Below are 26,817 nucleotides of genomic sequence, written 5' to 3' on the forward strand. Positions count from 1 at the left end.
AATTTAATCATTGACTTTTTTCCCCTTTCATCTGTGAGCTGATCAATAACCGTCAGTGACGTCACGCCACTTCCTTTCTGTAAGGGAAGTCAGTGACGGAAGACAAATCTGCTTATCAGACAAGTCTGCTGATCAGCCAATCTGCGGCTTGTCTTTCTCTGCGGGTGTTATTTTCCTCCTTCCCTTGTCTCCTCCCTCCTTCTGTACTTGTCCTCTTCCGCAGCGCGGTGATGCTCCCGCTTGGCATGGTTGTCTCGGGCGCCTCGTCTGCAGGCTGGCAGTAGATCGGCCGGTCGGTGCTGGTCCCTCCGTCATGGTGCAGAAATCCCAGAACGGCGGGGTGTTCCCCGGAGCGCAGGCCGACCCGAAGAAGCTGAAGGTGGGCTTCGTGGGTCTGGAGGCCGGAGGGACCGATTCCAGCAGGGACGGAGCTCTGCTCATAGCAGGTAAAACAACCAAATAACAGCAATTATCCTGCCGGTTCATAGGCGGTAATTAACGGGGACCGTTAACTGTGTGTGTGTTTGTGCGCATGCACTCAGATAATCAGCAGTAAAACCAGATCAGGGTTTTCTGATGATGAGAACCTGATGGAAACATTCCCGGTTCTGCTTCACGGTTACAACAAAAACAACAAACGAGCTGCAAATTTAGACCAATGAGGTTAAATGAAGAGAAATAAATCAATATTTACTGTAAGCATGACTGAAGGGTGCTTACGTGTGATTGGCTGATGCATCTCATGCGTATTGTCTGGAGTTTATTAGTATTATTTATTATTTAACTTAAGCATAATGATGGCGATATGAAAATGTTGGGATCAACATGAATGTATTGACGAACAAGGTAACGTTATATCCTGAAAACAGTTGAAGTGTCACTGTAAGCACTGACCGTTTCAGCCACTGCACACCAGCTATAACACTTCAACTACTTTAACTGATGTTTTAACTGTGGAAGTTGCTTCGTACATAGATGTTTACTGTATGATGACGGTTTGTTCGCAGGCAGTTTTAGTTTGTCCACATTTGATTTGCACATTTTTGCACAAATCTGCGGCCGACACGATCTCTATCTGTGACTATCAGATACGTGTCCAGGTAGAAAGTGTTGAAAGAGCTGAAAGTAGTTGAAGTGAAACAGCAGAGAAGTCAAAGTATTGAGAGAAGGAATAACATAATTTGTTTTTGTGTTTTTATGGGATTTGTTGATAATAAGAACGATCTAAAATAACATAAATAAAGCTGAAACAGCTCATTTATTTGTCGTTTGACAGAGAATTGACGACTGCTTTGATATTTGACACTTTTCTACTCTGTTTTTTAAGCAAACAAACACATTGCCAGGTTTACAGGTCACCATTTTTTCACATTTTCTTTTTCCCACCCACCCTTCCACTCCTCCCAACCCCTGTACAATAACAACAGCAACACACGTTGCATTAGAAAAATAAGACAATAGAATATTCAAATTAATATAAAGACGGGAAGACAGTGAGGTGAGCAACAATGTTCAGGAAAATTAAAGTGTGAAGGATCATAGATTAAAAATAAGCCGTAACTTTATTATATTTGGCTGTGGGGTTAAGCAGGGTATTGATCAGGGGCCTGCTGCAGGCTGATGATATTAGTAGAAACGTCAGTCAGGAGGAAGAACAGATGAGCCGTAACAAGAGGAGACAAAGGGTTTAGAAAGCACTCGCCTCTAAGCGTGAACATTATCTCTTCTAGACGCTAAAACAACATTGCATCGCTTAGCCAGGCAGAGAATAATGGGGAGTCGGTTTCTACAGTCTGTGGTTTGCTCCCGAATTTCAAACTGGACCAACATGACGGCTCGTTTGGAAGCTTTCTCTGAAATTATGAAAATATCAACAAAATGTGTTTCTGAAAACATTTCAGGCGTAAAATGAGCCACGCAGCTGCTGAATCTGTCGTCATCTTAGACCTACAACAGTTTGTTTTGCTGGAGTCGCCGTTTGCAATGGTTTATGGGATGAGTAGTTCCTTCACTTCTTCTTCAGTCTTGTACCTTTGCCTTATTAAATGAATGTGAATCAATTGTTTTACGGTCACGATTTATCTCGTAGTTCAGAAAGTGTGTGTGGTCACTGTTGAGCTGTATAAATGTAGTGAAATAAGACTTGGGTAAAAAAAGAGAGAATTTAAAAACATACCTGACGTTGTTCATCTTAACGTATTGCACTTTTGCTGACACGTCATATTTTTCAAGCTAAAGTACGAAACATGTAATTCAAGCTCGCGTCTCTCTTTCTGTTTGCTATAACTCAGTCCAGAAGAGTCGGTGTGTATCACATAAGTGTGAATGGGTGATTATATACCTGTGTTCAGGTGGAGAGGAGGGTCCTCGGCGGCAGCGCAGCAGCGTCTCCGGAGTAAAGAAACCTCCGAAGAGAAACGCCCTCTACCGACGACTGCAGAACTTCCTGTACAACGTCCTGGAGAGACCTCGAGGATGGGCCTTCATCTACCACGCCTACGTGTAAATACCTGTCTTTACACCTGTCAGTCTACGGCATACATATATATGTATATGTATACATTGCAATAAGACTGTATCGTGACATAAGTATCGTCATAATATCCTATTGTGAGGCCTTTGTAGATACATATTAGTACCTTTTCTGTAACTGCTTTGGGGTCAATTTGAAATGTAAACATGAATATCAATCTGAAACAATAACTTGATGATTGTTGATTGATATTAACTTAATATATCAGTTAACTGCAGTCTGTGCCCATTATCAGCTAGATCTCCGATCAGGTGTCACAGTCTCAATCTTCCCCCCTGTAGCAGGAGTTTAACGTGTGTTCTCTGTTCAGGTTCGTGCTGGTGTTCTCCTGTCTGGTTCTCTCCGTGTTCTCCACCATCAGAGAGTACGAGAAGTCTTCAGAGAACGCTCTCTACACTCTGGTAAGTTCTACATGCCGTGGTGTTAAAAACACCCACATTCATTCATCTTCTGATCAGAGAGCCACACGCTGATCTGAGGCTCAACTGAAGACATTCTGTCAATGTAACGATGGGATGTTTTTATGCGCTTCTGAGTTTCCGTACTTTGATGTTATGTTTAAACTTGTCAGTTTAAATCATGATGACTTTCTGTGTACGTTTGAGTTAAAACCAAATCTACACTTTTGGACTTTTGGTTCGTAAAACTGAAGTCGTCAGCTTTGGTTCTGTATGTGAACTTGAGATTTGGCTCTTTTCTGATGTTTTATAGACTAAATGATGAATCTATTAATTGAGGAAATAATCAGCAGATGAATCGATAATGATTACTTGACAAAGTATCCCACAATGCATCATTAAAAGTAGTGTACAACCGATGGTCAGTAAACATGCTCAATATATACCAGTATGCATTGCGCTGAAGATTAAATGGCAGACATATGAGGGGACAAAAAGCAGTGCGAGTGATACAAATGTCATGAGCTGTGGTGCAAAAATGATCCATTTAATGCGAACACAAACGGCCACAAAGTACTTTGCATTTATCCATTTTGGAAAATAAAATGACTGCCCCCGCGTTGTCAACAGCAGTGCCTAGACATATACGTTGCGTCACTGCTTACCAGTATCAACTATCACTCAGAGCATTAAGTTAAAAGGCAGCTCCATTGAATACAACTTATGTCGGTATTTAATGTGAATTGTCTGCCAGCAGACGTTGAACTGGCTTGTTTTAATGAAGAGGTGCAGAGACAATGAGTAATAGTAGTATTTAATGAGTCATTTGGAGCACAATCTTGGTTTCTAACATTGTGTTGTTGCACAACAGGAAGTGGTGACCATCGTGGTGTTCGGGGTGGAGTACATCGTGAGGATCTGGGCTGCAGGTTGCTGCTGTCGGTACAGAGGATGGAGAGGACGACTCAAATTTGCCAGAAAACCTTTTTGTGTCATCGGTGAGTTTGTTGTCTTAAACTGAAAAAAACAAAACAAAAAAAAACAGTGTTACCAAATCAACTGTAATCCCGTGATTCAGGCCTCCCTCCAAACCCACTCCCTCCAAATGATCATAATGAACGTAAACAACGAACATGGCTTTTCTTGTGCCTCACACTTCATTTACCCTCAGACTCCAACAACACTTCATTTACCCTCAGACTCCAACAACACTTCATTTACCCTCAGACTCTAACAACACTTCATTTACCCTCAGACTCCAACAACACTTCATTTACCCTCAGACTCTAACAACACTTCATTTACCCTCAGACTCTAACAACACTTCATTTACCCTCAGACTCTAACAACACTTCATTTACCCTCAGACTCTAACAACACTTCATTTACCCTCAGACTCTAACAACACTTCATTTACCCTCAGACTCTAACAACACTTCATTTACCCTCAGACTCTAACAACACTTCATTTACTCTCAGACTCTAACAACACTTCATTTACTCTCAGATTCTATCAACACTTCATTTACCCTCAGACTCTAACAACACTTCATTTACCCTCAGACTCTAACAATACTTAATTTACTCTCAGACTCTAACAACACTTCATTTACCCTCAGACTCTAACAACACTTCATTTACTCTCAGACTCTAACAACACTTCATTTACCCTCAGACTCTAACAACACTTCATTTACCCTCAGACTCTAACAATACTTCATTTACTCTCAGACTCTAACAACACTTCATTTACCCTCAGACTCCAACAACACTTCATTTACCCTCAGACTCCAACAACACTTCATTTACTCTCAGACTCTAACAACACTTCATTTACCCTCAGACTCCAACAACACTTCATTTACCCTCAGACTCCAACAACACTTCATTTACCCTCAGACTCTAACAACACTTCATTTACTCTCAGACTCTAACAACACTTCATTTACCCTCAGACTCTAACAACACTTCATTTACCCTCAGACTGTAACAACACTTCATTTACCCTCAGACTCCAACAACACTTCATTTACCCTCAGACTCCAACAACACTTCATTTACCCTCAGACTCTAACAACACTTCATTTACCCTCAGACTCTAACAACACTTCATTTACCCTCAGACTCTAACAACACTTCATTTACCCTCAGACTCTAACAACACTTCATTTACCCTCAGACTCTAACAACACTTCATTTACTCTCAGACTCTAACAACACTTCATTTACTCTCAGACTCTATCAACACTTCATTTACCCTCAGACTCTAACAACACTTCATTTACCCTCAGACTCTAACAATACTTAATTTACTCTCAGACTCTAACAACACTTCATTTACCCTCAGACTCTAACAACACTTCATTTACCCTCAGACTCTAACAATACTTCATTTACTCTCAGACTCTAACAACACTTCATTTACCCTCAGACTCCAACAACACTTCATTTACCCTCAGACTCCAACAACACTTCATTTACTCTCAGACTCTAACAACACTTCATTTACCCTCAGACTCCAACAACACTTCATTTACTCTCAGACTCTAACAACACTTCATTTACTCTCAGACTCTATCAACACTTCATTTACCCTCAGACTCTAACAACACTTCATTTACCCTCAGACTCTAACAATACTTAATTTACTCTCAGACTCTAACAACACTTCATTTACCCTCAGACTCTAACAACACTTCATTTACTCTCAGACTCTAACAACACTTCATTTACCCTCAGACTCTAACAACACTTCATTTACCCTCAGACTCCAACAACACTTCATTTACCCTCAGACTCCAACAACACTTCATTTACTCTCAGACTCTAACAACACTTCATTTACCCTCAGACTCCAACAACACTTCATTTACCCTCAGACTCTAACAACACTTCATTTACTCACAGACAGGTAAGTCTGATGACTTTAATAACACTTCATTTACCTTCAGACAGGTGAGTCTGCAGCTCAGCAGGAGGAACGGGTTCTAAGAAAAGCGTTCTCAAACCGGTTGAATGTTGTGAGACATTGTAATCGCCGGTCTGTCTCTCTGGTCTGTCTGTCTGCAGACGTCATGGTGTTGATCGCGTCCATCTCAGTGTTGGCTGCAGGGACTCAGGGGAACGTCTTTGCCACTTCAGCCATCAGGTCGCTTCGTTTCCTTCAGATTCTGAGGATGATCAGGATGGACCGACGGGGAGGAACCTGGAAACTGCTGGGATCAGTGGTCTACGCCCACAGCAAGGTACCCTGGGAAATACCTGTCTGTATTGTAACAATTGTTTTTATTCTTGGTCAATCTGCTGATAAGCCCCTTTCACTTCAACTGCTTTCAGCTCTGACACTTTAACATCATGATGTTTGTCTCTCTGTCTCACTACATCATGATGTCTGTCTCTCTGTCTCTGATGTCAGTCTGTCTGTCCCACTGATGTCTGTCTCTCTGTCTCACTGTGTCTGATGTCTGTCTCTCTGTCTCACTGTGTCTGATGTCTGTCTCTCTGCAGGAGTTGATCACTGCGTGGTATATCGGCTTCCTGTGTCTCATTCTGGCCAGTTTCCTCGTTTATTTGGCAGAAAAAGAGGACAACGACCAGTTTGAGACGTATGCAGACGCCCTCTGGTGGGGACTGGTGAGACAACACACACACACACACACACACACACACACACTAATACTTGGTATTTGCAGGTGTGCTGGATGACGATGTCACAGTACAGTCAGGTACAGGTGTGCTGGAGGACGATGTCACAGTACATTCTCTCTGTCAGATCACCTTGACGACCATCGGCTACGGAGACAAGTTCCCCATCACCTGGAACGGTCGTCTGCTGGCTGCAGCCTTCACTCTGATCGGAGTTTCATTCTTCGCTCTGCCCGCTGTGAGTCCCTCTCTCATGTTTGTTTGAGTTTACCTGACACAGGTGAACCTCCTCCCAGCTCACCTGTCTGTCTGTCTGTCTGTCTGTGTGTGTCTCTGTCTCTGTCTCTGTCTCTCAGGGGATCCTGGGTTCTGGTTTTGCTCTGAAGGTTCAGGAGCAGCACCGTCAGAAACACTTTGAGAAGAGACGTAACCCAGCAGCCGGACTCATCCAGGTGAACCAACACCTTCTTCTTCGTAACTCACTGAAATGTCAAACATGAAACATCTCTGATTTATATCCAGAATAAAACCTCCATAAATCTGGATTAAAATCACTGACCAGAGCAAGTTATGTTCAAACCGCTTACGTTACAGACAAAAGAAGAGTAGAGCTTTTAGTTTGAAAATCACTGGAGTCGACAGGTTCCTTCCTGCTTAGAATCGTCTCCTCTCTGTCTCTACAGTTGGCGTGGAGGGTTTACGCCACAAATCTGAGCCGAACCGATCTGAATTCAACCTGGGACTATTACGAGAGGACTGTCTCTGTCCCCATGTACAGGTGACACTCCACCTGTCCACGTTCTGTAAATAGTCTTATAATTAAGATTTTTTTTGTATGTTGGGACACCTCATTGTTGATCATTTTGTTTGTGTGTGTGTGTCTCCAGGTTGATCCCTCCTCTCAATCAGCTGGATTTATTGAGGAACCTCAAGAATAAATCCGGACTCTCGTTCAGGTCTGAAACGTTTAATACAAGAAGTACACAAAACTACTGCTGATACTACAACTAGTGCAGTATTCTTCTTTGTAAACGGCAGAAATAAATGTCTCACACTGTAGTGTTGTTTAACATTTAATAGTCAGATACTCAGGATTATCATGAAATTCTTCTTAATTCAATGGTTAATAATAACCGTCTGTCTGTCTGTCTGTCTGTCTGTCTGTCTGTCTGTCTGTCTGTCTGTCTGCAGGAAGGATGTCCAGCCTGAATCGTCTCCCAGGTCAGTGAACAGTTCTGGCTCTAAACAGTCGATACCAGTTAATGAAACAGTTAATACCAAGTAAAGCCAGACAGACTCTGTATCGATTCAGCCTGAATCGGCAGCGACTTGTCAATCACTGTGTAGCCCCGCCCTAAAGCATCCCCTGCTTTATGGTCTGTTTGACTCTATATGGACCATAATGTACTAAATGAACATCATGCTGTATTGAAGAAGACTTGAAACTAGAGATTGAGACATAAACTCATGTTTACAATGTTTACTGAGGTAATAAATCAAGAGAGAAGTAGAGTCATTTTCTCATAGACTTCTACACAACCAGAGGAGTCGCCCCCTGGTGGTCACTAGAGAGAATGTGCTCCTGTTTGTGCAGGAATCCAACACCAACACAGAAATCATGGACAGGAAATAAGAAATGTCACGTTTGGAAATAAGGAGGATGTGTTCACAATAGAGGACATTCTGGACCTTTTTCTCCCAGATTCACGTCTGATGCCGAGACTTTCTTCAGATCCAAATTAAAAACCTGTCTGTCTGTCTGTCTCTCGTTCCTGCAGTCAGAAGGTCAGTCTGAAGGAGAGGGTCTTCTCGTCTCCCCGGAGTTCAGTGACCAAAGGGAAAGGTTCTCCTCAGCACGGTGGGTGTTAGAGACAAAGTCTGTTTTTAAAATACAGCGGACTCATTTCTGTTGTTTTCTGCATTCAGTCATTCTGAATGAATGATGTTTTATTGACAGGAAGTTCTTTGGTTTCGTTTCATCTGTTGAGACTCAACATTCTGCAGGTTCTTATTCCCACTAACCAGTAAACAAATAGGTAATCGACCTGCAAACCTGAAATCCTGCAGACTGCTGGACCGACGTTAACCAGGAAACAAATAAAACAGATTCTGGTGCTTCTCATTCTTGACTTCCTTCTTTCCTTCCCTACTTCCTATCGCTACTGGTTCACACAGTCGGCACTCCTGGCGTTGGTCCTGGAGTTCCTGGAGGACTGGGGAGCGTCCAGGCCCTGCGACGGTCCCCCAGCATGGAGCCCAATCCGGAGGAGAGTCCCAGCAAGGTTCCAAAGAGCTGGAGCTTCGGAGAACGCAGCAGAACCAGACAGGCCTTCAGGATCCGAGGAGCGGCCTCACGCCAGAACTCTGAGGGTAGGAGGGTCACATAAAGATGTTAGTGCACCTTTTTAGAAAGTGTTTTCCGTTAATTAATCAATATCAGAGTCCTTAATGGAGGAGTCAAGCTGGGTTCCAAATCACACACTTTTCTGTTTTTACTTTTCAATTGGGACATACTCATAACATGGCACCTTGACCTTTGACCTTCTTGATCATCATACTAAATATGGTAGTATGAGTATTTGAGCACAAAGTGATTTCATCTGACTAGTTGTATTAATATATTGTTTGAGTTTTATTCACAGGGCCGGCAACTGAAGATGGAAAATATGGTTGAAGATTGTAATATATTAAAGATATAAAGATCAAAGACATGATTGTAAACTCACTAAATCCTGCTCACTAATCTCAGATATGATATGAATCATGTTCCATCCGTGCGACCAATCACATCATGCGTGGTAGAGATAATAGTTTATTGGTCCTACGTGTTTAAGCTTCATACAGATTGTAACAGTTTAAACTGAGATTACACATTATGTGCAATAAACGACACTCACAGCTGTCTTGTCAGTGTCGTTGTCCAGAGAAATGACTGACGGAGCACAAAGAGCTGTAAAATAAAAACTTCACTTATTCCTGAGTGACAAACATTTTGATTCTGACATACAGTAAACGTTCGATACGGACAGAATGAATGAGGAAATTGTGTGGATATTATTGGAGCACAAGTATTCTATGTATTTTTTATTTTATAGTTTAGTTATTTTCCCAACGTTTAATTACTGACTCATGCATTGATCACTTCATGAGCTGACATCTTCAACATATCCACGTATGTCTGTATACTTTAAAAGTATATTCTCAGCCACCTAGAAGCAACATATTATGATTAGGATTGCTTAGTTTAATCTTTCTGCCAGAAAAGTGGCAAAAAAAAACACACAAGAAAATTTAACCTAGAACCCTCCTGAGCATCACATGCTGTGCTATTTAACTAGAGTATAAGTTATACTGAGAAGAATAGGAAAGGGAGATCTATGGCACTATCAACTCAACGTATTCATCAAAATATATACATATCTTATATATATGTATATATATATATATGTTGTACACATATATATACCTGTATATATATTGATGGTGATGATGATGAGTAGAGTGGATTCCTCTGAGCTTTGTCTCCTCTCTCCTCCTGCAGTGTTGCTAGAGATGCAGGATGAAGAGTTCAGACAGAAGGGCTCTCCAGGTCAGCACACACACACTAACATACACGAACACACAGTAATACGCACACTGAAACACACAGGGGCCTTTCAACAGGTTAATGATCATGAGATACTGAATACATGTTTCATGCATCGTCTGCTGCTCCATTTAAAGATTGTTTTCATGTTTTCATGCACCCTGCCGGCCATTCTCATTTCCCACTTTGTACATCCTCCGTTCCTTTCCTCGCCTCCTCTCCTCACGCCTTGGAGTGTCATTTAAAACGCACACACACATAAATATTATCGGCTTTATGTATTTTATTTTGTGAAGCTCTACAAATGTTTGTATGAAAAATACAAATATAGAGTGATGTATGATACACAGTAGATGATTGAGTGATATATATTATATAGATGCAAACATAGTCCTGTCTGTCTATCTGACAACATGAAATAATAATAATATTTAATTTATTAATTTCATTTATTTGATCTATTTTATTTATTTTACTTATTTTATTTTATTTATTTGTTATTATTGCCTTGTTTTTACTGCTTTGTCTGTCAAAGCACTTTGTAAAGGCTTTGTAAAGTTATATTTATAATTATTATTAATAAATAACAACAAATAAAAAATGTGTAGAGTCCCTCCATGGTTAGAGATTATTCCAGCTGTGATTAACGTCTGTTATTTGTTTACGGTGCAGAAAAGTCTTCCTGAAAGGATGCACCGATGTCTCCTCGCTCAGAGCTCCTCCAGCAGGCCTCCTCGAGGATAGAGGAGACGAGGAGGCACAAAATCTAGAAAGAGAAAGGCCCTGTGATGATGATGATGTTGTTGTTGTTGTTGTTGTTGTTGTTGTTTCAGACGCCAGCCTGCCAGGAGAAGACATAGCCGACGACAACAAGAGCTGCCACTGTGAGTTCGTCCCTCAGGATCTGACCCCGGGGTTAAAGATCACCATCAGAGCCATCTGGTATGAACTTTTGCTGTTTATTTTCATTTATTCATAAGTTTATCTGCTCATCATTCATCACTTTGCTCACTATTTATTTGCTGGTTAGTATGCACTGAACTCATTCAGCTTTTTATTCACGTTATTATTTTTATTTATTTTTTATTTGTGCTCACCCCAGGGTCAAAGGTCACCATCAGCTGTTGGGTAAGAGCAGTTAGTCTGACCTCCAGGTAGCTTCATTGTTTTCTGCCTCTGTCATGCTGTTTGCCTCGTTGTTGTTGGTGTCTGTCCTACAGAGAAGTGTTGTTTAGTCCTCCTGTAGCTCCTCTCCTGTTTGTTTTTTAAAGTTAAAGTTCTGTAAAGATAATTCATACAGTCGGGTATCAGAACCAGATTCAGGTTGAGCTGTAAAGCCCTCAGCACATACACTACATGTCCTAAAGGTTGGTGTTCATGCACTTTGTCTCTGGGTCTGTATGTCCTGGTTTGGCTTCATCCAACTGTTTTCTGTCACTCATGATCGGACAACGCTGTGGTAGCGACCTGTCAATCACTGTGTAGCCCCGCCCCAATGCATCCCCTGCTTTATGGTCTGTGTGACTCTAAATGGACCATAATGTACTAAATGAACATCATGTTGTGTTGAAGAAGACTTGAAACTAGAGATTGAGACATAAACTCATGTTTACAATGTTTACTGAGGTAATAAATCAAGAGAGAAGTAGAGTCATTTTCTCATAGACTTCTATACAACCAGAGGAGTCGCCCCCTGGTGGACACTAGAGAGAATGCAGTTTTCAGACACTTCAGTATTTGCTTCACTTTTCAGACCCGGAGGTCGCCCCCTGGTCCAGCCTCATTGTCAGAAGACCCTGTAGGTCTGTGAGATGAATCTAGAGCCACTGGACTAGATTCACTACATCAGAACTGTTAGTGCCTGAGATCATCTGAGCTCCTTCATGGGTTGATGGTGACAGCTGACTTCCTGTTTCCTCTCTCTCTCTCAGTATAATGCGCTTCATGGTGTCTAAGAGGAAGTTTAAAGAGAGTCTTCGTCCCTATGATGTAATGGATGTGATCGAACAGTATTCAGCCGGACACTTGGACATGCTCGCCCGCATCAAGAACCTCCAGTCAAGGTACGACCTCTGACCCCTTGAGTGTATATTTTAAGTTGTTTCAGCATCTCCTAAATAAACATCAGACTTTGGTCTCAATTTCAAAACGCAAAAGCCACATTCACTGAGTTATCAGACCAGTACTTTGTTTAAAGTACACTTCACCTTCACAGTTTTAGCAACTTCAGGTAAACTTCAGTTTATTAATTCACTGTCTGGGGTCAGGGTCCTCAAGCTCATAGTTGTTCTCCTGATTGACAGGGTGGATCAGATAGTTGGCAGAGGGACACCAGTCGCAGACAAGGACCGTCCCAAAACGGCCAATGAGGAACTTCCCGAGGATCCAAGCATGATGGGACGGCTGGGGAAGGTGGAGAAGCAGGTAACCAAAGGATGCGGATGAGCTTAAAGCTATAATCTGGTACGGTGCATCAAATGGTCACATTTATGTTTTAATCTGTACATGGTCCCTTTTAAATAAAATAAATAAATAAAAAGAGCCAGCGCTGAAAGTCCTCGAGCTCTGAACCTGTTGGTTTCATTTTGATGCAGCTTCAGTCTAGAATCTGTTTCTGTCCTCTGCTGGTCTCGCCCCTCAGGTCCTGTCCATGGAGAGAAAATTGGACTTCCTGGTCAACATCTACATCCAGCGAATGGGAATCCCTCAGGCCGAGACCGACGCCTACTTTGGATCCAAGGAGCCCGACCCGGCCCCGCCCTACCAAAGTCCAGTGGATCAACTGGAGAAGAGCCAGTCCATCTCCAAGATCCCACAGTCAGTGTCTACCATTACTGGGAAACCACAGAACCAGTACACACCCGGACCTGTTGTTAACACCGTATTGTTTAAATGTTAACTTGTGGACGTTTTCCCTTTTGTTCTGTTAATATTTTTGTTTACATGTTGTTCAGGGTGTTGACTGGCGAGCACACACAGAAGAGCCGTTTCGTGACAAAGATGGTTCGCTCCAGCAGCTCCACCGGACCCAGGAACTGCAACGCCCCCACCTGCCCACCCTCCACCTCCTGGCAGCCAATCAGCTCCCAGCAGGTCCCGCCCCCTCCCCACCTCAGCCATGGCAACGTTCCGAGTCCAGTTGGGGATGGGTCACTGGTTCGACTCCCACCTCCTCCGGCCGGAGAGAGACACGGCGGGAACCGATCGCACCGGCACAGCACCGGAGAACGAGGGGGGGTAGAGAGACCGGAGAGAGGAGGAGGGGAGGAGGTGAAGCCGGACAGTGACGCCTCCATGTCCATACCATCCGTGGACCACGAGGAGCTGGAGCGCTCCTTGAGTGGATTCTCCATCTCCCAGTCCAGAGAGAACCTGGACTTCATCAACAACAGCTTCTACCCCTCCGCTAACCTGGGAGACTACCGAAAAGGAGGAGCAGGAGGTGGAGGAGGCGCCACCAGCTGTGCCACCGTCCGGCCACACATCGCAGAGGGGGAGTCGGACTCTGACTCGGAGCTGTGCGCTCCCTCGCCACACTCGGACCAGGCCTGGACCGGAACAAAGTAGAGCCCGACGTAAACCAGAGCAGAACCAGCAGAACAATTGAAAGTGATACTCAAAATTATAACTGTAAAACTGTGAAGTGAAACTTGGACAAGTTAACTTTAAAAACACCAGCTGGAGTCTCAGAGTGAAGCATCATGGGAACTGTGAACGGCCCAAATCACCGGGTGTCACGCTGGTTTTATTCATGCAAACGTTTTAACCTGTACAGCAAATGTTTGTTCTCACTATCACTGATGGGTTCAGTGCTGGGACACGCTCGCACCTGATTGGTTCACTGCTGGGACACGCTCGCACCTGATTGGTTCACTGCTGGGACACGCTCGCACCTGATTGGTTCACTGCTGGGACAAGCTCGCACCTGATTGGTTCACTGCTGGGACACGCTCGCACCTGATTGGTTCACTGCTGGGACACGCTCGCACCTGATTGGTTCACTGCTGGGACACGCTCGCACCTGATTGGTTCACTGCTGGGACACGCTCGCACCTGATTGGTTCACTGCTGGGACACGCTCGCACCTGATTGGTTCACTGCTGGGACACGCTCGCACCTGATTGGTTCACTGCTGGGACACGCTCGCACCTGATTGGTTCACTGCTGGGACACGCTCGCACCTGATTGGTTCACTGCTGGGACACCCTCGCACCTGATTGGTTCACTGCTGGGACACGCTCGCACCTGATTGGTTCACTGCTGGGACACGCTCGCACCTGATTGGTTCACTGCTGGGACACGCTCGCACCTGATTGGTTCACTGCTGGGACACGCTCGCACCTGATTGGTTCACTGCATGGACACGCTCACACCTGATTGGTTCATTTCTTTGGAAATTCTTCAGGCGAAGATCTTCAGCCCATTTATAGTTAATTTATTTAGATTATTTACAGTTTATCTGTCTGTGTACTGTCAATATTTACACAATGCTGACATCAACTTCAAGTTAATCTAATATTTAATACATCGATTCAAAGGTTACATCGAATGTCATGAATTCCACTGAAGTCAGAAGCTGAGATGGTTACGAGTTAACATTTCCACCGCGCTGCCCTCTCGAGTCTCTATCACATTTTCTATTCTATTTATTTTTTTTATTTTCTTGGAATGTTGTCCCAACGTAAACAAATATATATTTGACAAAGACAAAAAGAATGAAAGAAAAATTAAGACAATATATTTTTTTTAATATAATAAATTAAATATATAACATATACATGCATTTACAATTACAAAGAGTGCTTACTGAGCAAACCAAGCACAATCTAATCCAATACAGGTTACTGCCGGCCAATCATAGCCAAAATATGTACTAAGAGGGAAACACTGAATATTTTTTAATATGCCAAAAAAGGCAGATGTGTCAGTCTGGACCCCACAAGATAAAGTAGTTATCTATCAGCTCTCAGCCTGAAGTAACACTCGGTTACTAAGGGTGCGTTCGTAAATAGTCACTCAGAGTGTCTTGCTCTTGCACAAGAGGCGCCATTTTTAATTACACGTGTATAACGTTACCGTTTCTTTGAACAGCAGCGCTCTGATTTTCGTGTAGAGCGTCAGATTGGATTTAAGAACGCTTTAAGCTAGTTAGCCTGACATGCTAGCCTTGGTAGCACATTAACATTCTATTCTTGACACGTTTGCTGTTTTTAGAAAGGTGATAAAAGCACACCGATCAAAAGGACCTGCTGCCCAGTTATAGTTGCGGTATATATGCACTTCCTGTCTCATTATTGTGCGGACGGATGAAAGCTGATTGGCTTCTATTTGCATGATATATTTTATTTTGCTCACAGTAGATATCCATGTTTAACATTGCAAAAATGATTCTGACGAATCGGAAACTGATAATTAGTCCCACATGACGTCATGAACTCATTAGTATGCATTTGTAATCGAATCATCCTCGACTGGTAATTATATTATGATTCATATTCATTAATAAATCCCAACAGATAATTAACCCAGCGACAGGAATGTAAATGATTAAATACTGAAGAGTTTTTGACAAACCTACCAAAATAAGAGTCTTTTACTGCCTTAGCTCGTTGCCTCCCTCTGGAAGAAGAGTTCAACATTTCTGACCAGCAGTAGATGTAAAAACCCTAAAAGGTTTGGGGTGAGGGGTGGCACGAGAATCACTGAACACCTGATATTTGTTTCCATGGTCATCGGTCAGTTCAGATTACATTTCTTGTTTTGGAGAAAAAGAGGTTCGACCAGATCTTGTTTCACACGAACTGTATCTTTGTACAGAACGTTGCCCGTTTGATCGTATTTCAATATTCATTAAAAACATTTAACCACAACAAATCTGATGAACTGTCTTTCGTCTTTTGTTACCCTTCAACAGAGTGAATCAGTCTCACTGACCAATTCTTTTTTTTTTAAACATACTGTTCTGTGATTTATTTTTGGACATAATATATACTATAATATAATTAGTACAGTGTAGTAGAACATACTACACTGTGGCTTTTTGTGTTTTACATACGGCTTCACTATGGCTTCATTATCCATTTTTTCGACATACTATGAAATTATTTGTATTATCCTGTGACTTCATTCAACTTATTTTCGTACATACTATACTATGACTGTTTCAACATACAACAGACTTTTTTCCACAATACTCTGATTTTTGTCATACAACACAATGACTATGACATACTATAAGATGCCTTTATCACTTTTTTGACATGCTAGGCCTTTTTTAATGATTTATTTCACACTATACCATAACCTTTTTTTGAAATGCCATACTTTGACTTTGTTGTACATTTAGTGAAATACTATTCTACAGCTTTTTCAACATATTATATTTTGACTCTGACTTTATCAAATTTTTTATGACGTACGATTTTTTCGACTAAGTTTGACCAGATATTTTAGGACATACTACATACATAAGACTTTTTTCAACATACTATATTACTTTTTTATGATGTTTTCGATATGCTATACTATGAAGTTTGACATGCTATACTATTTCATTTTTGGCATGCTATACTAGGCTTTTTCAACATTTCTATGACATAATATTCTGAAAATTTCATGACATCTTTTTGACATTATACTGACATCTGCATGGTTTGTTAGGACCGTTAAGAAGAAACTACAGACTTGTTTTATAGAGCTCGACACTTTATTTAAAACTTCATAAAATGAACAAAACAACTGGAAGAGATTTACACGGTGAACACAGAGACGACGAGGAGAAAACTGCTTCTCAAGGCGGCGATCTTGGCTTTCACTTCTTCTTCTTGAACCTGACGGACAGAACAGAGTCCACCATTTTTAATCTGTTTCAATCGACGTGGGACCATAGATGTATAATAAGAACCGCAAACTGAACCCCAAAATGGCGCCTTTTCAGTCCAATTAGAATTGCTCGGCAGGCGCATTTTCCTAAAAAAAAGTTACTAGTTTCTGGGTCTTAACCCATAGACTTACCATTGTGATGACGTCACAGGTTTTTAAATTGCTTTTGGATAACAATTTCATAATATATTTATACATCTCTTTTGCCATAGTGCTCTATGGGGAAAATGCTTTTTTGCTGCAATAATGGGAAATAGCTGCTGATGAAAACTCACCTGGAGCCGCCAGGAGGCTTCCTGTCTGAGCCGCCAGGGCGCTTCCTGTCTGAGCCGCCAGGAGGCTTCCTGTCTGAGCCGCCAGGGCGCTTCCTGTCTGAGCCGCCAGGGCGCTTCCTGTCTATACCGAGACGCTTCCTGTCTTCGAAGGACGGCCTGTAAGCAGAAAGAGACAGGTGTACAGTTATTTCGACAGACATCGGAAATGCCTCTGACAAAGCCTAAAATGCTGGATCAGGTATCATCGAGTATGCGGATTAATGACGCAGTTTAACGTAAACCATCACAGTGTGAAGTTAAGTTTTACTGACGATTGTTATCCGCCAATATTCAGCAAAATCTGCGATCACGACATCGACATTCATGCTTTCTGTTCACCGATTTCCGAAAATGTTACATTGTAAGAAAACAGCTAACAAACGAAGGTTCTGTTCAGGTACATTATGATGCGTTCAGGCTCTGTTCAGTGAAAGTGAGTACTGGAAAAAAGGAAATCATAACGTTATCCTGATGTGTTCAAATGTAATGTTTGTACGTGTGTTTGTTTTAAGACCGTTAGCCATTTCACAGCGTGTTTTCAGTTCATGACAGTTAATCGCAACATTATTCAGGGTCCACCCTCTCACCTCTCTTCTGGTGGCCAAAAACCAAGATGGCGACGGCCAAAATGACTAATGCATGGCTTCAAAACAACAGTCCACAAACCAATAGGTTACATAACGGTGACTGTGTCCACCTTTTATATACAGTCCATGGTAATAACAAACAGGTGCACAGACAGACAGACAGGTGCACAGACAGACAGACAGACAGACGCACAGACAGACAGACAGGCGCACAGACAGACAGACAGGCGCACAGACAGACAGACAGACGCACAGACAGACAGACAGACAGGTGCACAGACAGACAGACAGACGCACAGACAGACAGACAGACGCACAGACAGACAGACAGACGCACAGACAGACAGACAGACAGGTGCACAGACAGACAGACAGGTGCACAGACAGACAGACGCACAGACAGACGCACAGACAGACAGACAGACGCACAGACAGACAGACAGGTGCACAGACAGACAGGTGCACAGACAGACAGACAGACAGACAGGTGCACAGACAGACTCACCCAGCTCTGTACTGCTTCAGAGCCTTGGTGCTGGTGTTGGTCAGCTCTTTGTCAAACACAGACTTCTTTCCTCCTTTTCCTGCTTTATGATTGGCTGCTGCAGAGACAGTTCAGTTTAGTACATCTGACAGTACTGATGTAGTATATCTGTGTATTTTATAGTACTGATGTAGTATATCAGTGTATTTTATAGTACTGATGTAGTATATCAGTGTATTTTATAGTACTGATGTAGTATATCAGTGTATTTTATAGTACTGATGTAGTATATCTGTGTATTTTATAGTACTGATGTAGTATATCTGTGTATTTTATAGTACTGATGTAGTATATCTGTGTATTTTATAGTACTGATGTAGTATATCAGTGTATTTTATAGTACTGATGTAGTATATCAGTGTATTTTATAGTACTGATGTAGTATATCAGTGTATTTTATAGTACTGATGTAGTATATCAGTGTATTTTATAGTACTGATGTAGTATATCTGTGTATTTTATAGTACTGATGTAGTATATCAGTGTATTTTACAGTACTGATGTAGTATATCAGTGTATTTTATAGTACTGATGTAGTATATCTGTGTATTTTATAGTACTGATGTAGTATATCTGTGTATTTTATAGTACTGATGTAGTATATCTGTGTATTTTATCGTACTGATGTAGTATATCTGTGTATTTTATAGTACTGATGTAGTATATCAGTGTATTTTATAGTACTGATGTAGTATATCAGTGTATTTTATCGTACTGATGTAGTATATCAGTGTATTTTACAGTACTGATGTAGTATATCAGTGTATTTTATAGTACTGATGTAGTATATCTGTATATTTTATAGTACTGATGTAGTATATCTGTGTATTTTATCGTACTGATGTAGTATATCTGTGTATTTTATAGTACTGATGTAGTATATCTGTGTATTTTATAGTACTGATGTAGTATATCTGTATATTTTATAGTACTGATGTAGTATATCTGTATATTTTATAGTACTGATGTAGTATATCTGTGTATTTTATCGTACTGATGTAGTATATCTGTGTATTTTATGGTACTGATGTAGTATATCTGTGTATTTTATAGTACTGATGTAGTATATCTGTATATTTTATAGTACTGATGTAGTATATCTGTGTATTTTATCGTACTGATGTAGTATATCTGTGTATTTTATAGTACTGATGTAGTATATCTGTGTATTTTATAGTACTGATGTAGTATATCTGTGTATTTTATCGTACTGATGTAGTATATCTGTGTATTTTATCGTACTGATGTAGTATATCTGTGTATTTTATAGTACTGATGTAGTATATCAGTGTATTTTACAGTACTGATGTAGTATATCAGTGTATTTTATAGTACTGATGTAGTATATCTGTGTATTTTATAGTACTGATGTAGTATATCAGTGTATTTTACAGTACTGATGTAGTATATCTGTATATTTTATAGTACTGATGTAGTATATCAGTGTATTTTATAGTACTGATGTAGTATATCTGTGTATTTTATAGTACTGATGTAGTATATCAGTGTATTTTATCGTACTGATGTAGTATATCTGACCTTTAGTTGGCATCTCTTCCTCTGGCATCGCTCTCGCTCTCTTCGGGCGTCGCTCTCTCTTCGCCGCTCTCTCGGCGAACATCTGAGCCTTCAAGATCTCGAACTGAGCGCGCTCCTCAGACTGACAACAAAGATCATCAATTTAAAAGCAGAGCTCTCACTCTGTAACAGCCTCCAGCAGCTGAACATTAGTTTGATCATAAGTGGTCACTTTGTTCAGTCTCAGTCATGTTTCATTCTGCGCTGCATTCAGGTAAAACGGGGAAGAATGACACTAGTGCCTGTGTATTAGTATAACATTCACCGTCACCAACATACACACGCCACGTGGAGACTTTCAAGAGTTCCAGCGTGTTTGTTGTGACTTCAGCTTAACGGGCAAACACTAAGAGTTAAAGTGTAAAATATAGTTTTACACAGAAGGACTGTGGACTCGGTCCTACATCACATGCATTAGAAAGATGCCATAAAAAGCTGAATGATCACAGGAAGAAAAACCTGTTTCAGTGTTTGTATTGACACCTCACTTTAAGACTGACTTAAAATAAAACTGTGAAAGACTCAACTCTATTCTGATGGAGTTTTAATAACTCACAACATCCCTTTAATGTTCAATAAAACCACTGAAAGATTCTGCCTGTTTGTTGATGCTCTCATACAATCAACACTATTTATTTACACGCTGAACAAACTTCTCCACCAAACTTCATACGAACTACAACAAATGTATGAGCTGAAACCTGACGGGTGGACTGACCGTTAAAGCGACTACGAGGAACTTTAGACCGTTCCATAACCAGTTAAACGTTCCTTCTAGTAGCTTGAAGGTGGACCAGCTTACAAACCCTGTGATTAGTTTATCCCACATAGTGTTCATTTTACCGTTAGCTCTTTCTTCTTGCCGTTGTTCACAAACTTCTCTCTCTTCTTCTTCCCTCTCAGAGCAAGATCGAACTCCTGCAGAGCCTTCGACACTGACACGGAGAAGGACAAGTTAAACCAGTCTGTGGAGGTACTGAGCAGTACTACAGACGATGGAGTACTAGAGCGGAGATCAGTTAACCGCCGTGTGTATTAGTACTCACCACGGCTCTGTTTCTTCTCCTGTTGAGTTTGAAACCAAACTCGCTGTGCTTGAATGGAGGCGGCGGACCCTTCGAGGCGCTTCTGAGCCACACTCAACTACACACACACACACACACACAGATAAACAAAATATTATTATGAAGCTTCCAAGAAAATACAAGAAAAATGACAGATGAACGAGGTGGGTGCGAACGAGATGGGAGGTGTCATGCGCATCCTGCAGACTCCGGTAGAAGTAGAGCGACAGACGACAGAGCAGACGGGTGTCGTGTGAAAGCTAAATTAAATATCAGCGCGAGGAGCTAGCCCCTCGAAAAGGATCATCATTCGTTGTCTGGAGGTTTTTTGGATTTAGGGCAAGTGATGTTAACCAAGAACAAATCATATGCACAGAGTGCGTTCGAGTTGTGTTCGCTAATGCGAATGTAGCACAACATGGTGGAAGTGAAAGCAGTGCTCTGTTGATTTAATTTTGGGTAAAAAGTGTTGATACCATTTTATTTATATTTTCCTTCTACGAGATGCACTGTGATCAGGACCAGTCTGATGCAAAGAGGTGTACATCAGCCTGAATGGAGCACAACAATGGAAGTGGAAGCAGTGTTCTGGTTCATTTATTAAACGTGAAAGTGCAATAAAAAGATGTTGTCCCTAAAATTAATGAATAATCGTGAAATAATCGTGATCGCAATATTGATCAAAATAATCCCGATTATGATTTTGGCCACAATCGTGCAGCCCTAACCCGAGAGTCAATCAACAACATGGATGTGGGTCAAGGAGCACCACTGTGTGGCATAAAATGAACCAGAAAAGACAATCCCATGGGTATTGTTTGACAATTAAATCGTCAACTAAAGTTCCATGATTGTGACATCCCTGAGCAGAGTCCAGGTGTGCAGGTGTACCTTGGCCTCAGACGAAGCCATCTCTCTCTCCTCTCTCTCCAGCCTCGTCACAGCTTCCACGTCTTTCTCCAGTTTAGAGATCAGATCTCTGAACTTCAAGATGACGTCTGCGGCGAGAGACACAGAGAGAAAGAGACAAGTTCCATCACGACTCACCTGTAAACAGGTCACTTTTTAAATAACCGATACTCAAGGGTCCAACTCTCCCAGGTTCCCTGAACTACTCATTGGCTAACAGGTGTAGATACCTGGCGGCAGGACTCGAGCCTTCACGCTGTTCTTGGCCGACTTCACCACCTCCTTCAGAGTCCTTCTCTCAGACTCTCCGACCAGAGACACCGAACGCCCCGAGCGACCGGCTCTGGCCGTCCTGCCGACGCGGTGAACGTAGTGCTTCACTGTGGAGGGCATGGTGAAGTTTATCACCTGAGAGACAGACGGGGGACAGAGAGAGAGACATGTCTTCAGATGTGTTCATGTGGATCCATCACAGAAGTGTAAATCTGACTTGGTTTTAATTTTTGATCAATTCTTAAGTAGTCAATAACAAGTAACAAATGGTATTAAAACAAAATTGCTGCAACAACTTATGAGATATAATTAAGACATCATGAACTCATCTACTAGTCCTTATACACTACACTTATAATATTATTATTTTTGTTTACACAGCTATACCATAAAAGTAGAGTGGTGAGAATTCATTCCACCCGACGATTGAAAGGTACGGACTCACCGTTTTGACTCCACCAATGTCCAAACCTCTGGCTGCAACATCTGTCGCCACCAAGATATCGATCTGGTCATCTTTAAAACGCCTGGAACGAGGACCACAAAGGGGTGAATCACAGTTTCAGGTGTGTGTACCCGAGGTTCTTAGGTTGGGTTCTGTGAGTGTGCGCAACCGTATTTCTCCAGTCTCTGGTTCTGTGTGTGTGTACCTGAGGTTCTCCAGTCTCTGCTTCTGTGTGTGTGTGTACCTGAGGTTCTCCAGTCTCTGCTTCTGTGTGCGTGTACCTGAGGTTCTCCAGTCTCTGCTTCTGTGAGACTGTACTTTAGGTTCTCCAGTCTCTGGTTCTGTGTGCGTGTACCTGAGGTTCTCCAGTCTCTGGTTCTGTGAGACTGTACTTTAGGTTCTCCAGTCTCTGCTTCTGTGTGTGCGTGTACCTGAGGTTCTCCAGTCTCTGGTTCTGTGTGCGTGTACCTGAGGTTCTCCAGTATCTGGTTCTGTGAGACTGTACTTTAGGTTCTCCAGTCTCTGCTTCTGTGTGTGTGTGTACCTGAGGTTCTCCAGTCTCTGCTTCTGTGTGTGTGTACCTGAGGTTCTCCAGTCTCTGGTTCTGTGAGACTGTACTTTAGGTTCTCCAGTCTCTGGTTCTGTGTGCGTGTACCTGAGGTTCTCCAGTATCTGGTTCTGTGTGCGTGTACCTGAGGTTCTCCAGTCTCTGCTTCTGTGTGCGTGTACCTGAGGTTCTCCAGTCTCTGGTTCTGGCTCAGTTCTCCGTGCAATTCTCCGACCTTCAGTCCCATCAGTCCCAGCAGGATGTGCAATCTGTGAGCTTGTTTCCTCGTCTGAGTGAAACACATCACGTGATCCTGGAACGTCCGAGTCAGCAGAGCTAACAAAACAAACAATCGTTAGTACAGAAGTACACGTAGTACTACATTGTCAGTACGCGTAGTACTACATTGTCAGTACACGTAGTACTACATTGTCAGTACACGTAGTACTACATTGTCAGTACACGTAGTACTACATTGTCAGTACACGTAGTACTACATTGTCAGTACACGTAGTACTACATTGTCAGTACACGTAGTACTACATTGTCAGTACACGTAGTACTACATTGTTAGTACACGTAGTACTACATTGTTAGTACACGTAGTACTACATTGTTAGTACACGTAGTACTACATTGTTAGTGCACGTAGTACTACATTGTTAGTGCACGTAGTACTACATTGTTAGTGCACGTAGTACTACATTGTTAGTGCACGTAGTACTACATTGTTAGTGCACGTAGTACTACATTGTTAGTACTACATTGTTAGTACACGTAGTACTACATTGTTAGTACAGCAGTACACATAGTACTACATTGTTAGTACAGCAGTACACGTAGTACTACATTGTTAGTACAGCAGTACACGTAGTACTACATTGTTAGTACAGCAGTACACGTAGTACTACATTGTTAGTACAGCAGTACACGTAGTACTACATTGTTAGTACAGCAGTACACGTAGTACTACATTGTTAGTACAGCAGTACACGTAGTACTACATTGTTAGTACAGCAGTACACGTAGTACTACATTGTTATCAGTACTTACCAGCCACCACAGCCTCTCTGTCTCCCTCTCTGTTTTGTCGGATTCTGACAAACTCTTGTCGCAGAAATGGAGCAACGTCAGTGTTGCTGTTCACGAAGATCCTGATTGGCTGCTTCAACGAGACCGCGGCCAGGTCCTTCACCTGGAGACAGAAGTCACATGACACACTGAAACACCTGGAGACAGGTCACTGAAACACCTGGAGACACAGGTCACATGACACACTGAAACACCTGGAGACAGGTCACTGAAACACCTGGAGACACAGGTCACATGACACACTGAAACACCTGGAGACAGGTCACTGAAACACCTGGAGACACAGGTCACATGACACACTGAAACACATGGAGACAGGTCACATGACACACTGAAACACCTGGAGACACAGGTCACATGACACACTGAAACACCTGGAGACAGGTCACATGACACGCACCTCCTCAGTCATCGTGGCAGAGAACAACATGGTCTGTCTGTTGTAGGAACACAATCTGATGACCTCCTTCATCTGTTCCTCGAAGTACTCGTCCAGCATCCTGAGAGAGGAACAGAGAGACACACAGCAGAACCAAACAGTGAGTCTTTCATTCACGACCGTTTATTGGGAGATACGTCGTCTTTCTGTGACGCCTCGGTGTTTACCTGTCGGCCTCGTCCAGGATCAGGATCTCAATGTGACTCAGCTCAAAGCTCGGCGTGTTGTGAAGATGATCGATCAGTCGACCAGGTGTAGCTATCAGGACATCTGGGCCTGCCCTCAACGCAGCCTCCTGAGACTTCAGGTCCAACCCACCTGCACACACAACGAGACAGGTTACCTGAGGACCAGGGTCAGACTGAGACCAGGGTCAGACTGAGTCCAGCATTTATTTTTACAAACAGAGACCAAATTAATTAAGAATAGTCAGTTAACAGTCATTACCGACAGCCAGGCAGGTGGTGATGGAGGTGAACTGGGCGAGCTGACGGGCCACAGAGTGAACCTGGATCCCCAGCTCTCTGGTTGGAACTAGAATCAAGACCCGGGTCACCTGGGACGTCTTGGGCTTATAAATCAAACGCTCCAACACCGGCAGCATGAAGGCTGCCGTCTTCCCTGAAGAGAGGAATTATTTCATGAATCTATCTGGCTCCAGTGTGAGTTATTGGTGCCAGTATGACGCAGTGGTCCCAGTATATCAGCGATACCTGTCCCAGTAGCAGCGCAGGCGCACAGGTCTTTGCCCAGCAGGCCGATGGGAACGCACGCCTTCTGGATGGGAGTCGGCAGCTTGAAGCCCAGAGCTGTGATGGCCTGCAGGGACACAACAGGTCAGAAACAACACCAAAAATGACCAGGCGTCTTGCATTCCCTCTAGTGACCACCAGGGGGCGACTCCTCTGGTTGTACAGAAGTCTATGAGAAAATGACTCTACTTCTCTCTTGATTTATTACCTCAGTAAACATCGTAAACATCCAAAATGGTTCCTCACTGCTAATTCAAGGCTTCTCAACGCCTCAGGTGAGCAGCGCGCACACACACACACACACACACACACACACCTTCAGGATCGGTCGGGACAGGTTCATGCCATCAAAGGTCAGCGCATCATCGTAGTGAGACGCATCTTCGTAGTACGACTCCGGAGCCTGAGAACGCAACACACAACGGTTATCATGGTAACCTAAAAATTAACCATTCAAGAACCTGAACTCATCATAAGCTCCTCCTCCTCCTCCTCACCTCGTCTCCCATCTTCCTCCTCTTCCCCCGTCGTTCTTTGTCTCTCACGGTGTCTGAGAGAAAACAGGAAGTCGGTCAACAATTAGTAATTTAAACATTTTTCACTTTTTTTAACAAACAAAGTTCAGTCTTCATTAAAGTTTTTTGTTTGACTGAGTTCGGTCAATGATTTTTCGATTTTATTGGATTTATCTGGTTATTAAATATTTGATATTTGGATTTATTGGTAAAACAACAGAATCAAAATGATTAAAATGTTTCTGCTTCCTGTCGGGAATCAAAATAAAAGCCTCTGCTGGACTCACCTGATTTGGTGAGAATCTCCTCATCACTCGAATCAAACTCATCTTCCTCCTCATCTTCATCACCTCCTTCAGCCTCTCCTGCATCAGGCTTCTCATCCTGCTCTTCATCCTCATCCTCCTCTTCCTGGTTCTTCGCTGAAGAACCTTCAGCAGGGTCGATCTCAGGCGATTTCTCCTGCAGATGAAAAAAAACGTCCATCTTTGACGCATGAAATGGAACCCGGACAGACAGGAAGTAGAATGTGACACCAGACTTACCTCAGCTTTCCTCTTCTTCCTGATTTTCTCTATTTTCTGGTCCAGAGTGGTCGCGGTTCTCTGCAAACAAAGACCCCAATTACAAAACAGTGTTGGAGAACGATGGAGGACCAAAACACTACCGGAGAACATATAAGATCTGTTCTGCTGGGTTCTACCTTGATCTTGA

At 42.5% G+C, this 26,817-nt stretch overlaps 2 protein-coding genes across 3 annotated transcripts in view; one reads left to right on the forward strand and one right to left on the reverse strand.

The window, feature by feature from the left end:
• Positions 1-313: 313 nt before the first annotated feature.
• Positions 314-14,131, forward strand: kcnq2b (potassium voltage-gated channel, KQT-like subfamily, member 2b; the record flags this gene model as incomplete). Its single annotated transcript, XM_079297078.1, has 20 exons — positions 314-446; positions 2,352-2,502; positions 2,844-2,934; positions 3,803-3,929; positions 6,001-6,176; positions 6,439-6,564; positions 6,704-6,814; positions 6,933-7,028; positions 7,260-7,354; positions 7,464-7,532; positions 7,768-7,797; positions 8,355-8,434; positions 8,752-8,946; positions 10,118-10,165; positions 10,996-11,104; positions 11,265-11,303; positions 12,094-12,225; positions 12,466-12,586; positions 12,804-12,979; positions 13,117-14,131. 20 exons carry the CDS (start codon positions 314-316, stop codon positions 13,727-13,729), a joined length of 2,718 nt encoding a protein of 905 aa, XP_079153204.1. The 3' UTR covers positions 13,730-14,131.
• A 2,715-nt stretch (positions 14,132-16,846) lies between these two features.
• The window catches only part of ddx27 (DEAD (Asp-Glu-Ala-Asp) box polypeptide 27), a 10,871-nt gene continuing 900 nt past the window's right edge, over positions 16,847-26,817 (reverse strand). The window contains exons 2-21 of one of the 2 annotated variants that reach the window (XM_079297210.1): positions 26,807-26,817; positions 26,649-26,708; positions 26,391-26,565; positions 26,086-26,138; positions 25,905-25,991; positions 25,550-25,655; positions 25,284-25,457; positions 25,004-25,154; positions 24,798-24,897; positions 24,359-24,500; positions 23,488-23,641; positions 22,759-22,840; positions 22,271-22,448; positions 22,023-22,129; positions 21,114-21,210; positions 20,911-21,002; positions 20,029-20,149; positions 18,451-18,544; positions 17,320-17,475; positions 16,847-16,992 (exon numbers count right to left, since the gene is read on the reverse strand). The exon at positions 26,807-26,817 is cut by the window's right edge and continues 139 nt beyond it. In XM_079297210.1, the coding sequence (XP_079153336.1) occupies positions 16,974-16,992; positions 17,320-17,475; positions 18,451-18,544; positions 20,029-20,149; positions 20,911-21,002; positions 21,114-21,210; positions 22,023-22,129; positions 22,271-22,448; positions 22,759-22,840; positions 23,488-23,641; positions 24,359-24,500; positions 24,798-24,897; positions 25,004-25,154; positions 25,284-25,457; positions 25,550-25,655; positions 25,905-25,991; positions 26,086-26,138; positions 26,391-26,565; positions 26,649-26,708; positions 26,807-26,817 (2,159 nt within the window). In that variant the 3' untranslated portion in view covers positions 16,847-16,973. Of the gene's footprint in view, positions 16,993-17,319; positions 17,476-18,450; positions 18,548-20,028; positions 20,150-20,910; positions 21,003-21,113; positions 21,211-22,022; positions 22,130-22,270; positions 22,449-22,758; positions 22,841-23,487; positions 23,642-24,358; positions 24,501-24,797; positions 24,898-25,003; positions 25,155-25,283; positions 25,458-25,549; positions 25,656-25,904; positions 25,992-26,085; positions 26,139-26,390; positions 26,566-26,648; positions 26,709-26,806 lie in introns of both variants that reach the window. The other variant, XM_079297209.1, reaches the window with a different exon arrangement.

Source organism: Melanostigma gelatinosum, assembly GCF_949748355.1.
Source record: "Melanostigma gelatinosum genome assembly, chromosome: 3".
NCBI lineage: Eukaryota > Metazoa > Chordata > Actinopteri > Perciformes > Zoarcidae > Melanostigma > Melanostigma gelatinosum.